Source organism: Pongo abelii, chromosome 1, assembly GCF_028885655.2.
Source record: "Pongo abelii isolate AG06213 chromosome 1, NHGRI_mPonAbe1-v2.0_pri, whole genome shotgun sequence".
In the NCBI taxonomy this organism is placed as follows: Eukaryota; Metazoa; Chordata; class Mammalia; order Primates; family Hominidae; genus Pongo; species Pongo abelii.
This window is the reverse complement of record NC_071985.2, coordinates 135,498,393-135,512,365: the sequence shown is the minus strand read 5'-3', so window position 1 is coordinate 135,512,365 and position 13,973 is coordinate 135,498,393. Positions and strand designations below refer to the sequence as shown.

Here is a 13,973-nt window from a genome sequence, read left to right as displayed (position 1 = left end):
CTTTCACGATTTAGTATGATATTAGTTGTAGGCTTTGTTGTACACACTCTTCATCAAGTTAAGGAATTTCCCTACTATTAGTTTGCTGAGATTTTTCCCATTTTAACTAGAAATAGATTTTTAATTTCTTCAAATTTTTTTTTCTATTGAGTTTATTGAGATAATATATTTTGTGTGATTATCACTATTTAGTTTATAACATATGAACTATGTTACTTTCAAATGTTAACCCTATCTGGAGTTCCTAGGATATACCTCATTTGGTGATGATGCATTTTTAAAATATATTGTTGATTTTGATTTGTTAACATTTGTTTAGAATTTTTGCATCTGTGTTCATGAGGTCCTCAGTTTTCTTTTCTTGTACTCTTCCTCTAATTGTGGTATCAGGGTGTTGGCCCCATAGAATGTGTTGAGAAGTATTCCCTCTACTTTACATTTCTGAAAGGTATGTATAGAACTGGCACTATTCTTTTCTAAACAGTTTAGCGAACCTACTTGTGAAGCAATCTAGGCCTGAAGTTTTATTTCCTCTAATGTTTATCTATTGTTTCTTGAATAAGCTTTTATAGTTTGTGTCCTTCAAGGAAATTGTCCAGTTCACTCAAGTTGATTAATTCATTTACATAATGTTGTTCATAATATGATGTTATTTTCCTTTTAACATCTGTAGAATCTGCAGTGATGTTATCTCTCTCATTTTCTATATTGGAAATCTGTGTTTTCTATATTGGTAATCTTTTTTTGTTTCCTGATCAGTCTGGCTAAAGTTTGGTCAATTTTTTTTGGTCTCTCAAGGAACCAGCTTTACCTTCATTGATTTTCTCTGTTATTTTTCTTTTTCCAATTTCACTGCTTTTCCACTCTGATCTTTATTATATCATTTATTTTATTTACTTTGGGTTTAATCTGCTCTTTTTCTAGTTTTTAAAGGTAAAATGTAGGTCATTAACTTGAGACTTTTTTCATTTTGATACACGCATTTGGTACTATAAATTTCCCCATGAGTAATGTTTTATGGCACACCACAAATTTTGACATGCTGTATTTTCATTTCCACTCAGTTCAAGGTACTTTCTAATTTCTTTATGATTTTTTCTTTGATCCAAGGGTTATTTAGAAGTCTATTTTCTAAGTATTTGAGACTTTTCCAACTAAATTCCTGTAGTTGATGACTAATCTAATTCTACTGTGGTAAAAGTATATACTTTGTATAAGTTGAACTGGTCTAAAATTATTGAGACTTCTTTTATGGCCAATAATATGGTCTATCTATCTCACTAAATATTTTCTATGTATTTGAAAAGACTGTATTCTATTGTCATTCAACAGCATATTCTATAAATGCCAATTAGATAAGTTGGTTGATAGCATTTTTCAAATATTTGATAGCCTGACTATTGTCTTATTACTTCATTTTTTTTTTTTTAATAGAGAAGGAATCTCACTACATTGCCCAGGCTGGTTTCAAACTCCTGGGCTCAGCAGTCCTCCTATCTTGGCCTCCTAAAGCGTTGGGATTACAGATGTGAGACACTGTGTCTGGCAGTTTTATTGCTTATTGACAGGAAGGTATGGAAATCCCCAACTATAATTATGGGTTTTTCCATTTTTCCGTACAGTTCTATCAGTTTTGCTTCATGTATTTTGATGCCCTGTTATTAAATGCATAAATACTTAGGATTGTTATCACCTCTGGGAGAAATGACTCTTTCATCATTGTAAAATAATCTTTTTTTTGCCCCCGGAAGTATTCCTTGCTTTTATATCTACTTTGTCTGCCATTAATATAGCATGTTTTATTGGATGAGAGTTAGCAGGGAATATATCTTTTTTGATTGTTTCAATTTTCTTCTATTTATGTCTTTATACTTAAACTCATTTATTATAAGCAGCATACAATTGACCTTACCTTTTAAAAATCCAATCTCAAGGCTGGGCACAGTGGCTCACACCTGTAATCCCAGCACTTTGGGAGGCCGAGGTTGGGGAATTACCTGAGGTCAGGAGTTCAAGACCAGCCTGACCAACATGAAGAAACCCTGTCTCTACTAAAAATACAAAATTAGCCAGGCATGGTGACGCATGCCTGTAATCCCAGCTACTCAGGAGGCTGAGGCCTTGAACCGGGAGGCAAAGGTTGTGGTGAGCCAATATCACACCATTGCAATCCAGCCTGGGCAACAAAAGCAAAACTCCCTCTCAAAAAAAAAAAAAAAATCCAATGTGAAAATCTCTGCCCTTTAATTGGGGTGCTTAGACTATTTACATTTTTCATGAGATTATTTAACGGTTAGGTTTAACTCTATCATGTATATACTATATGGTTTCTATTTTTCTATTTGTCTTGTCTCTTTTTTACTCCTCTTTCCTCTTCTTCTTTCTTTTGGATTAAGTACTTTTTATGATTCCATTATATATCTATTGTTGGTTTTTTGGCTATAACTCTTTGAGGCTTTATTTTAGTGATTGTTTTAGAGTATCTTTAAGGTACTCTCAGAGCATCTTTGAATTATCACAGCCTACCTCCAAGTAATAGAAAACTTTATAAGAGGTGTTAGAACCCTAGAGTAGTATACTTCCATCTCTTCCCTCACAACTTTCGTACTATAGTTGTACATTTAGCTTTATGTATGCTATAACCCTCATATTATCTTATTTTTTGTTTAAACGACCTATTTTCTTCTAAAATGAGTTAATTAATGGGAAAACATCATATATTTACCCATGTAGTTACAATTCTGGTGGTCTTTATTCCTTTGTCTGGAACCACAGTTTGACCTGGCATCATATTCCATCTGCCTAAAACAGTTTAACATTACATAGTGTAGACCTCCTTTTATTGTGCTTGAAAAATTATTTATTTCACTTATATTTTTAAAAGGTATGTGGCTGGATTTTGAAATCTAGGTTAATATTCGTCCTTTTCTTCTTTCAGTACTTTAAAGATATTGCCCCTCTGTCTTGTAGCTTCAGAGAATATGTCTTTATTCTCTGGCTGCTTTTAAGATTTTTCTCTTTATCACTGGTTTGATTAATCTGATTACATTACTGCCTGGTATAGTTTTCTTAATGTTTCTTATGCTTGGAGTTGATGAAGTTTCTTGGGTTTTTTTTTTTTGTGTGGAGGTGTGTTTTGGGAGGTTTGTAGTTTTAGGCAAAACTGGAAGCTTTGCACTATTATTTCTTGAAATTTTTTTCTATATTTCCACAACTTCCTTCAGGAACTCTAATTACACATATATTAGGCCACTTATTGTCACCAGCTCCCTGATGGTATGTTTACTTCTTTCTCTTTCTCTCTCTCTCTGTGTGTGTGTGCACGTTTCATTTTGGATAGCTTTTATTGTTATATTTTTAAGGTTACTAATCATTTCTTATGCAATGCCTAACGTGCTGTTCATAGCTTCCAGTGTACCTTTCATGTTATTCATTGTAGTTTTCATTTCTGGAAGTTTTATTTAGATCTTTTATCTATCTTCCATGTCTTAGCTTTTTGGATATAAGGAATATAATTGTAATAACAGCTTTATTGTACTTGTCTGCTAATGCTAATCTTGTCACTTCTAGGATGGTTTTAATCTATAAATTTTCCTCCTATAATGGCTTATGTTTTTCTACTTATTTACATAACAGATAATTTTTTATTGAACGCTGGATATTGTGAATCCTACCTTTTTTGGTGCTAGGTATTTTTGTATTCCTATAAATATTCTTCAGCTTTGTTCTGGGTTGCAGTTAAGTTATATGGAAACACGTTGATCCTTTCAGATCTCACCTTTAACATTTGCTGGGCATGACCAAAGCAGTGCTCAGCCTGGGGCTAATTATTTCCCAATACTTAATTAAGAGTCTTATTTATATTCTATTCAATGCTTGTGGTCATAGGGTTTTCCAGTCTGGTTGGCAAGAACAGTCAGTATTCCCAGATACATGTAAGAACCAAGGAGTAGTCCATGTCATTCCTCCTTTTTTCCAGTCTTTTTGTTTACTCGCATGAGCTGATCTGTACTCTGCTGCATACTCAAGAGAACACCTGCAGATCTCTGGAATTCTCTTTATGCAGCTCTCTGCTTTCTGTACGTTATCTTCTGAATTCTAGCCACTTTGCTCTGCCTCCTCAACTCAGGGCCTGGTGCAAGTCCTTTGTTTTCTGTCTCTCAGTGACCACTCTCCTTTATTGCCTGATGTTCCGGGTCTTAAAAGCTGTTGTTTCATGTATATTCTAAGATTTTTGTTGTTGTTTCCATTGGGAGGGTAAATTCAGTCTCCATTTCCATCTAGGATGCACTAACATTTTATTTTAAAGAACTACGAATGTCCTATGTCAAGAAAATACTTGGCTACATGGAGACGTAAACTAATCACAGAACTCTGAGCCATATTACATATTCTGATTCATTTTTTGCTACCCTTGTTTTGTGAAATTAAATATATTTTATTTTTTTTTCTTTGCTTCTATGCTGATACCAAGAAAAGAGCTCACTATTTAAGTGTTTTACTGAGAAGCTGTGAAGTAAAATGAATGAATGATATTAAAGCAGGGGAGTATAATAAATAAAACATTAAACAAGGAGTCCAAAAACTTACATGATATAGGACATATAATGAACTCAAATTGAAGGAATCACTGAAAAACATATTTAGCGAGTTAGTGTTTAATTTTTAAATTGGTAACTATTTCTGAAATGAAGTATTTTGTATAAAACCACTAGTTCACCAAGTTTTGAAAATCAATTGGGCAATATACTTTAAAAGCTATACACATGCTGTTACCTTTGACTTGCCAAATCTCCCTTTCACAACATGTAAAAATATTATTTTAAAAGTAGGGATAAAAACCAAATGCATAAATATTCTATGCAATCTAATTTATGGTAGTGAATAATTACCGTGTGTCAAAATGTTATACGTAATCTTTCACAATGTTTACAACAACCTCTGAGGGTCACACAGATGAGGAATTGAGGCTGAGAGTGTCATAAAAAACAAGTCAGAGGAGATGTTGAGATTCAAATCTGTTCTGACTCTAAGCCCTCTGCCTTTAGCTCCTAGACTACAACTCTAGAAAAACAGAATTTTGTTAGAATAAGTGGGCATGGATGTTTTTACTCTTAACCACTCATATTTTAAATTTCCACTACTATTATGATATATTCTTATTTTTTTGTAAATTAGAATAATATTTTTAAATGTCCACAAAATAACGTCACTAGATAATCTGAGTTAAAATTTGCCCCGAATTTTGGCAAAGAAAGGAGGATGGGATGTAAGTATATATTGACTCTAGAATTCATGAATATCAGAAAATCACTACGTAAACTCTAGTACAAAAAAACTGAAATGTTTCCTGGGGATATACTAGTCTTCCCTTCAATAGCTGCTTCAGCAGTTTCCTAATTTATTTAAAATAAATCAGCATGGGACTGTGTAGAAATCAACAGAAACAAGGACTTGACAAGCTCAAAAAATTTCAGAGGGAACAAAGGAGGAGTCCCTTCAGTACAGAGACTCTTACATTTCTCTTTGTGAATATCCTCTTTGGGGTACAAGGCAAAAGAACTAAGGTGATGTTCATGCTCTCGAAGTTCTTTGATAAGCAACAAAAGTAATTATCTTGTACTAGCCATTGCTGGCGTGACAACAGACATATTATAGTTTCACCTGTTACTAAATTTTATTTTTTTAAACAAGTTGTGTGAGTGACAAAAGCCCCCTATTTCTAGTAAGTGAAACTTAATTATAAAAACTTCAAAGAAATAGAAGCCTACTTTTGCGGAGGTAGTCTTCATTGGAGATGGCAAGAAGATGGTACAAGGGCTGTGGGCTAACGTACACCCATCGAATAAGCAATAAGCATCCTCCTCGCTTGCAGGACACCTAAATTTAACTCAGTTCCCTGACTTCCCCCATTCTGGAATACAGAATTTCAGATGAGGCCAGGTAACAGCTCAAATCGAAGTCCAAATGGAGTCCCATTGACACTATTTTCAATAGACAGCTACATCCTTGCAAAGCATTAAGAGCTGGGCATAAAATGTCCTTAGCTGGGACTAAGAGCAAGACAATGCTCGGCTGATAACATCACTTCTTTCTTTGTCAGATCATTTGTTTTCTTTTTTGAAAGTTTATATTTAAGATTGCCCAGTTAACTGGGTTGGAATAACATATATTCTTAATTTCTCAGGCTACTTAGGGCCAAATGAAATATTTCTTCAAGGTGTAATGGAAAGCCTTCCTGGCCTAGTGCTTTCACTCACTAGCTGTGTTACCCAAGACAGTCAATGCAAGATCTGTGTCAGTTTCATCATGTGTTAAAATGGGAAAAAAAAATCTCTGCTTCACAGATACATAAAGCCCTTTGCACAGTGCCTGAAACACATGAAATGCTCTTAATAAATTGTTCTGATACAGGAGTTTTAAAAATATTTAATAATATAGGTCAAGAGCCATCAATAACGCTGGCTGTGTATGTAGTAGAATCAACTGATGAACTTTATAAAAAACACACACACATATATACATACACATATACATATATACACATATATACATATACACACACACAAACATACATGTATATTCATTGTATCAACAGGAGATTTCTGAAATGATTGAATAGAATAGGGCCTAACCATAAATATCTTTTTAAAAGCTTCTCAGGAGATTCCAATATCCAAACAGAATAAAGAGCTACTGGACACAGGTTCTTAACCTGCAGTCCAGAAACTCTTTATAGAATACAGAAATCCATAAACTCGGGTGAGAAAATATTTAGACTTTTATTTTTACCAATCTTCTAAACTTTGGCATTTTTCAATCATGAATGTATAAATTAAAAATAAGGCCCCTCGGTCCCCAGGTGAGACAAAATGGACTCTTTGTGTCAATAAGACACCAAATTATAAAGGAGACCTAAGGCCATGCCAGGCAAAGGTAAAGACAAGCACATCTGCACTTAAAGAATAAACTGTTCTCAGTGCCACAAGGATCTTTTTTTCTTTTTCTCTGGCAGTTAAACAAGCACTGGCCTCAAGATAAGCAATATAAAAACAATTACAGCTCACTGATCACCAGACGCTGACTGACTTCCCCTCTTCCACAAGTCATAACTACAGGTTTGATTGGACAAGAGATGGATTTTAGCAACTTTCTCCTGATAAGGGTCTACAAACCATGGAATGGTTCTGGCCAGTTTACAGAGGCTGTGCACTGAGTGCCTTCATGTCTCTGCTTCACCTTTTGATGTATACAGCCCAACTGTAATACATTCAAATGTTAAGTCTCCACTGCAAAGTGAACATTGCATGTATATACCATGCATGTTTGTTCAGCACACATGCATTAAGACCCCTTCATGCATATTCATAGCTTCTCCTATAACCTAATATGTAACTTAAACGTTAAGGCCCCTTCATGAATATTCATAGCTTCTCCTATAACCTAGTATGTATACTTAGCCAACCCCTTCACCATAAATTCCTGTCTCACCTTTCTTCCCTTGAAGTTTCTGTCTCTGGTTTTGGCCAGAAGCCTGCTTCCTAGCCCACAGGTAGTAATACTTTCTAAGTATTACTGCTTTCTAAATGTATAAATTGTCTTAATTTTTTTTTTTTTTTGAGATTGAGTTTCAATCCTGTGGCCCAGGCTGGAGTGCAGTGGCATAATCTCGGTTCACTGCAACCTCTGCCTCCTGGGTTCAAGCAGTTCTCCTGCCTCAACCTCCTGAGTAGCTGGGATTACAGGCATCTGCCACCATGCCTGACTAATTTTTTGTATTTTTAGTAGAGACGGGGTTTCACCATGTTGGTCAGGCTGGTCACAAACTCCTGACCTCAAGTGATCTGCCTGCCTTGGCCTCCCAAAGTGCTGGGATTACAGGCATGAGCCATCACACCCAGCCAATTGTCTGCTGTTTTTAAGATGACAAATGCAATAAAACATAGTGGCACTATTGATATCTGTCACTTTGCACCAAAAGAAATCACAGAAAATCACAGTAGAGTTGCTGCAGAAATCTCAAGTACTTATACTCACCACGACATCAAAATTTTAGTAGTTATTAGACCCACCACTAGATTGTTACTTAGTGCCTTAATAAAAAAAAATACATTACTATATCATATATTTTAAGTGAGATAGTGAGAATCCTGTGTAACCCTATGAATTTTGTTTTATGTCTTCAAAAATATTCTGGAAAGAGGCTCCAAAGCTTCGCCAGAGTGCCTAAGGAGTCCCTGGTACACATAAAATGTTAAGAACTCAATATTTAGAGGCTATTTGTCAGTAAAGCACCTTCAGCAGTGCTGATGTAGATCAACTTCTTTGGAGTCACTTTGAACCTAATGTGTACAATGCTGATCTCTCAGTAATTAACTGAGGAAGTGTTTTTTACAGAAATGAGGTGTATTGTAATAGATGTATATTTACATATCAATTGTTCTTCCTTATTAATTTCTCTAACAAAGCCATCATTTCCTTTTCTATCTTCACTAGCCGATTCACTGCTGAAGCCCTACCTTCTGCTTCCTACTTTAACTGCCACAAATGATAAAAAATTTCAGTCTTTGCTTCCTAATTCAGTGCATTCAAAGTGCAGCATGTATTTTTTGTTAAAAAAAATTTTCCCTGGCCCGAAATATATGATTCATATGGCTTTTGCATTGAGAATAAAAGGATTCACTTAAAATTGACTTCTGCAAGCCGCAGTTATTCTGTACATTTAATAATAAGCATTACAAAATCTCAACTTAGGAACAAAAAGCTCTTAGTCAGTAATAAATTGTCGCTACAATGATCAATGTGCCAAATTTAATTCACAGATAAATAAAAGGAAACCTTGAAAGCCAAGCAGAAGTCTAGTGTGAATGTAGGCTTTGGTATAACTGTGACAATTCAGAGATGAGCCCTCACAATATATTTCAGAGGTCTCTCTGCCTTTACATTCAAGAAGTTCATCAGCCGTCTCCTCTGGTTCATGGTCAACTGGTGCTCACCCTCTCTGGAAACATAGACATTAACTACTGATATTAGCTGACCTATATCCACACCCAGCACAATTCTTTTTATCAGAAAAGTTAGCTTTTGCTTAGAAGCTGCCACAGTGGGTTGAATTGTCCAGTCCCTGTCATTAAAGGTGGCAGCCATGCACTCGAGAATGATGTGAAAAAACTCCAGCAAGAGTGATAATTAAACTTGGAAAATGAAGGGTCACCTTCTTTCATTCAGCTCATTGGGCAAACCCATCAGAATAATTCCAAAACAGCGGGGGACTGTCTACTCTCAGCATGGCAATATCGAGGTGCACACACATTATTTCTACGGGTTCAAATAGGAATGCCATTTTAATGGTATTTAAAATGTTATCTTCGATATGAAGGATAAAAACATTAGAAATTAGTTCTAGGAATACAGAAAAAGAATAATGTGTGTAATCTAAATAGGGAAAGAATCAGAAACAAGAAAAGTATGCATTGTTTTCTCAAGAAAAAGCATTCTAAGAGAAGAAAATTTTCACCAGGGAAATTGAAAAGAATATTAACTATGTCTCTTCTTTCTACTTGACTGTAGAATCACAAAGCAAGGGTTTCATCTCAGCTTTCTTGTCCACTTACTGTCATTTCTTGGTGGTCATTATTACAACAACTTACTCCTACCCAAAAAAGAGAAAAAGTGTCACATGAAGTTAAGACAATCCATTGGTAGGAGTTATTTTCCAGGAAAATATTCTTTTTTCAGACACATTAGCTTACCTAGATACTATTGAATCAGTATTTGGGAAATTATATTTCATACCATTCTCATGTTGCATTAAAATGTAATACTAGACCGGAAACAGTGGCTTACACCTATAATCCCAGCACTTTGGGAGGCTGAGGTAGGAGGACTGCTTGAGTTCAGGAGTTCAAGACCAGCCTGGGCAACATAGCGAGACGTTGTCTCTACAAAAAATTAAACAATTAGCCGGGCATGGTGGCATGCACCTGTAGGCCTTGGGAGGCTGAGGCGGGAGGATCACTTGAACCTAGAAGCTGGAGGCTGCAGTGAGCCATGATGACGCCAATGTACTCTGGCCTGGGCTACAGAGTCGGGTTGGGGGGGACCCATCTCTAGTTAAAAAAAAATGTAATACTGAATATTTAAGGACAACATAGGCAAATGCACTGGATCAGAGAACACTGTTATCAGACAGAAGCATGGATGGTAAAAGCAAATTTCAAGTTCAAATTCTAGCTTCATCAATATTTAGGTGTGTAACGATTGATATGGTACTTAATCGCTGTGTGCCTCAGTTTCCTCATCAGTGAAATAGAGAAAATAATACTACCTATCTTATAAAGTTGTTCAAAAAGATCAAATGAGCTTAAAATAAATAAAACTTTTGTAACTGTGCCTAGCACAGAGTGAGTGCTATATGAGTGCTCATAATATATTATAACCATTATTATTATGTTGCATGTTCAGTAACTGGCAGAGTATTTAATACTGTAGATCAGGTTTACAAACATATTATTTCCTTTTATAGTTGATCTTTTTATTTTTTTTATTTTTTTTAGTCCTTATCATTCTGAGAAAGGCTTCCCAAAAGATGTGGGTCCTTTAATAAACAAATAGCTCAGCATAATTCTTATATAGAGTTAATTATATAATGTAAAAACAGGGATAATTTTCACATCAAGCTCAGGAAGGGAAAAATTCCTAATAAGCAGAAACTATAGATTTTAGACGGGTCATGATAATTCCCTTCACATCCAAACGACTATCTTGAGGAAGATAAATTATATTTGTTCTATGTGCATGTATTTTATTTCAAGTTAATGTATTTATTTTATTTCATGTATTTTATTTCAAGTGCATGTATTTTATGTCAAGTTCTATGTGCATGTATTTTATTTCAAGTTTATTTCTATGTGCATGTATTTTCATGCAAAATTATCTCTTGATAATTTTGAAATAATTAGAGCTGTCTAAAACAGAAAAAAAACTTGATGGGCAAGGCAATCGTGTGATTTCTATATTCCTTTGTAAGAATTTGCAATTTATCAGTTTGTAGACAAACATCCACCAATTTCAATAGATTTAAAAATATTTATCATTAGTATACTTAAGTGTTGTCTTTTGTCTGTGAAAGATACACGTAGGTAAAAAAATATTTTCGATGACATAAACACACACATTGCCTCAAACCTCAACCTCCATTCACTAACAATTCATTGAAAGAAAGAATGAAAGAAAGAGAAATAAGTTGTGTGTATTTGAAAGAGACAGAGAACTGAGGAGGAGGGAGGGGAAAAGGGAGGAAGGAAGAGAGAGAGAAAGAGGAAGAGGGAGTAGGAAAAAAATAGGAAGTGGGAGAGGGAGGTGGGAGGGATAGGGACAATAAATGAATGACATTAAGGATCACCCTAACCAGACTATTGAAGAGAAAATATTATCTATTATATTTAAGCCTGATTTTACTGCAATATTTAGCCATGGTTCTTTAAGAGAAAAAAAGATTTTATAAAAGATAGTTGACTCATTTAGTATAGGAGTGTTAAAATTATTTAATAAATTATTTCCCACTGAAAAAATATAGACTTCATAGGAAGATATGCCGCTTCTGCCTCAGGTTTATATTTAAAATGATTTATAGTCTGCAATTTCTTCCTAAGGTCATCACCTTCATAAATACCAGCCACATACAGTGAAAACCAACTCAATAAAATGAGTATTTCATTTCTCTTCCTTCTGCTTATGTAGATACTTCTTCCATCTTACATGGCACCCATTTATAACAAAGCTTCATATTGTGTGGATTTTTATGAGTTCTTGAGCTTTTCTTTCTTTTTTATCTTTCTATGCATCAGCAAAGCAACTGGCAGATTCTTTAATAAAATATACACATTAATATTTATAAGCCTATGAATTGGATGTTTAAATAAACATTCACCAACTTATGCCAATTCTCTTGTTTTAGATGTTAAATCACACTTACGTTGTCTGGAAAGTCAGCCTTTAGTTCAGTGACACTTTGACACCAATATGCAGCCGTTTTCTCACTGATGAGCTCAATATTCAGAAAGGAGCTTTGTCCAGGGCCATACATGGGGCCAGAGGTGGTTCCCCGGACGATTCTGGGGGAAACATTTGTCACAATGTCCTGATGAAAGAGTAAAGATATTGAGTCTCCTTTTGACAAAGAAAAGCTATAATCTTTATTATCTGCTCATTTCCATATGACAGTATTTTATGAGGTCCCTTCTCACATTTTTGCAGAGGAATTTTTAATATACATTAAATTAGAATTGAACATAAACTACTTGCAAATAAAAAGGTAAAATAAAGAATTTGTTAGCTTTAGCTAAATTACTTCTTGTAATGCTAGGTTTAGAATAGTGCAAAAATAAAAATATTTATTTCATTAACACTCATTTAGGGCATACTCATTTTAATTTGTTTGCAATTAAATAATAAAAATATGATAGGTAAAATGCAAAAGTTTATCATTTCTGTCTATTTAATCTAGGTATCTCCAATCATAGTTTAACTCCAATAAGAATTAACGTTAGTAAAAAGTTTATATTTTTTTTCAAAAAAAGGAACTCCGATGTAAATCATTGACGGAATACATATTAGTATTACTGGCTCATCAACCATTAACACACATTCTAACAAACTGGCTAGGTCAAATTACTTATAGGATTATAACTATATATTCACATTCAGTGAGAAGAAAGTCACTTTCTCCAAGACTGAAATCAGTATATCAGTAACTTCCTGATACCTATAAACAGTAAACAGTAAAATTAACTTGCTTGTTAAGTATAATTAACAATCCACAACTCCTTCTAAAGCTGTATTAACAAAGAAGAATAACATTCTTCCATTACTTAAAACTAAAAAGAAACAAAGAAGGAAAATGTTTCTTTTGCCAACTTCCAATTAAAATTAATTTTGAGTAAAGGTCATTTAGTTAAGGATTTATCAGAATTAGTCATTTAAGTACCCCTCCTCACCATCTTGTCACTTTTAGTAAGATAACATGAACCCCCATTAGTATATAGCAATTAAGGTCAATTTACATATTTTAATTAAGAACCACCCCATATAAAACAATTAGCGTAATAGGCATACTAACTGGATTTCATAACATTTGGACGTTTTTCCAACTAGATAGACAGGAAACCTTAATTAGCATTAATTAGTGCTGATCTGCATATGTTTGATAAGGCATACCCTTGCCACAAAAGATTATTTATTCCTGAATCTGCCAAATGCTACAGTTGCAGAGGATAAAAGGACTTTTCTTCACATTGCATGTTAATTTCTGGTAATTTACATTCACTTTTACATGCGAATTAGTATATTATAAAATAAATGGTATAAATGTTACAATAAGCCTCCTTAAATATGTACATTTTAACTTATAGGAATCATGCCAGTTAATTTTTTACTAATTAAGCCATTCCATTTCTATTGTAATTGTGTGCAACATCACCAGCCTTGCTTTGATTTGCTATTGTGAAACCATGTTTCACAATCTTAATGGGTAAAATGACAAATAGAGTTACTCCACGAAGCTCAAGCCTTGTGGGTCAATTTCCATCTTGGCAAATGCTTAAATGTATGTTCTGCGTCCCTACAGGTGGCTCTGTGAAGCTCATCCAGTGGGTACTCCGGTGTTTTCATGGTCTGAGAAGACAATTCTTGAAATATTTCACTCAGATGAGGCTGGTTTTTTTCTGTGTTCCAATTTTCAAGAGCCATACCCTTTAAACCTTGAGATCCTCCTTTTCTCTGCTTTACTCCCTACTCTAAATGCTCTTCACCTAAGTAAGTCCAACCTAGGCCACAAGTTGTTCTCTACACAGGATTTCTTAGCCAAGGAGGAGTGAAGTCTGTATTTAGTTCACCACGTCAAGTGCCCTGGTACTGTGTTGGTGGGCAAATAATGGGGCATCTGGTTTTGATGACCATTTTTTAATTTATTG

The 13,973-nt window shown here is 34.5% G+C and overlaps 1 protein-coding gene across 4 annotated transcripts in view; it reads right to left on the bottom strand.

Annotated features, from left to right (window-relative positions):
• Positions 1-13,973, bottom strand: part of DPYD (dihydropyrimidine dehydrogenase) — an 843,687-nt gene that overhangs the window by 358,169 nt on the left and 471,545 nt on the right. For all 4 annotated transcript variants that reach the window (NM_001132697.1, XM_054527610.2, XM_054527649.2 and 1 more), the window contains 1 exon segment: positions 11,978-12,142. In NM_001132697.1, the coding sequence (NP_001126169.1) occupies positions 11,978-12,142 (165 nt within the window).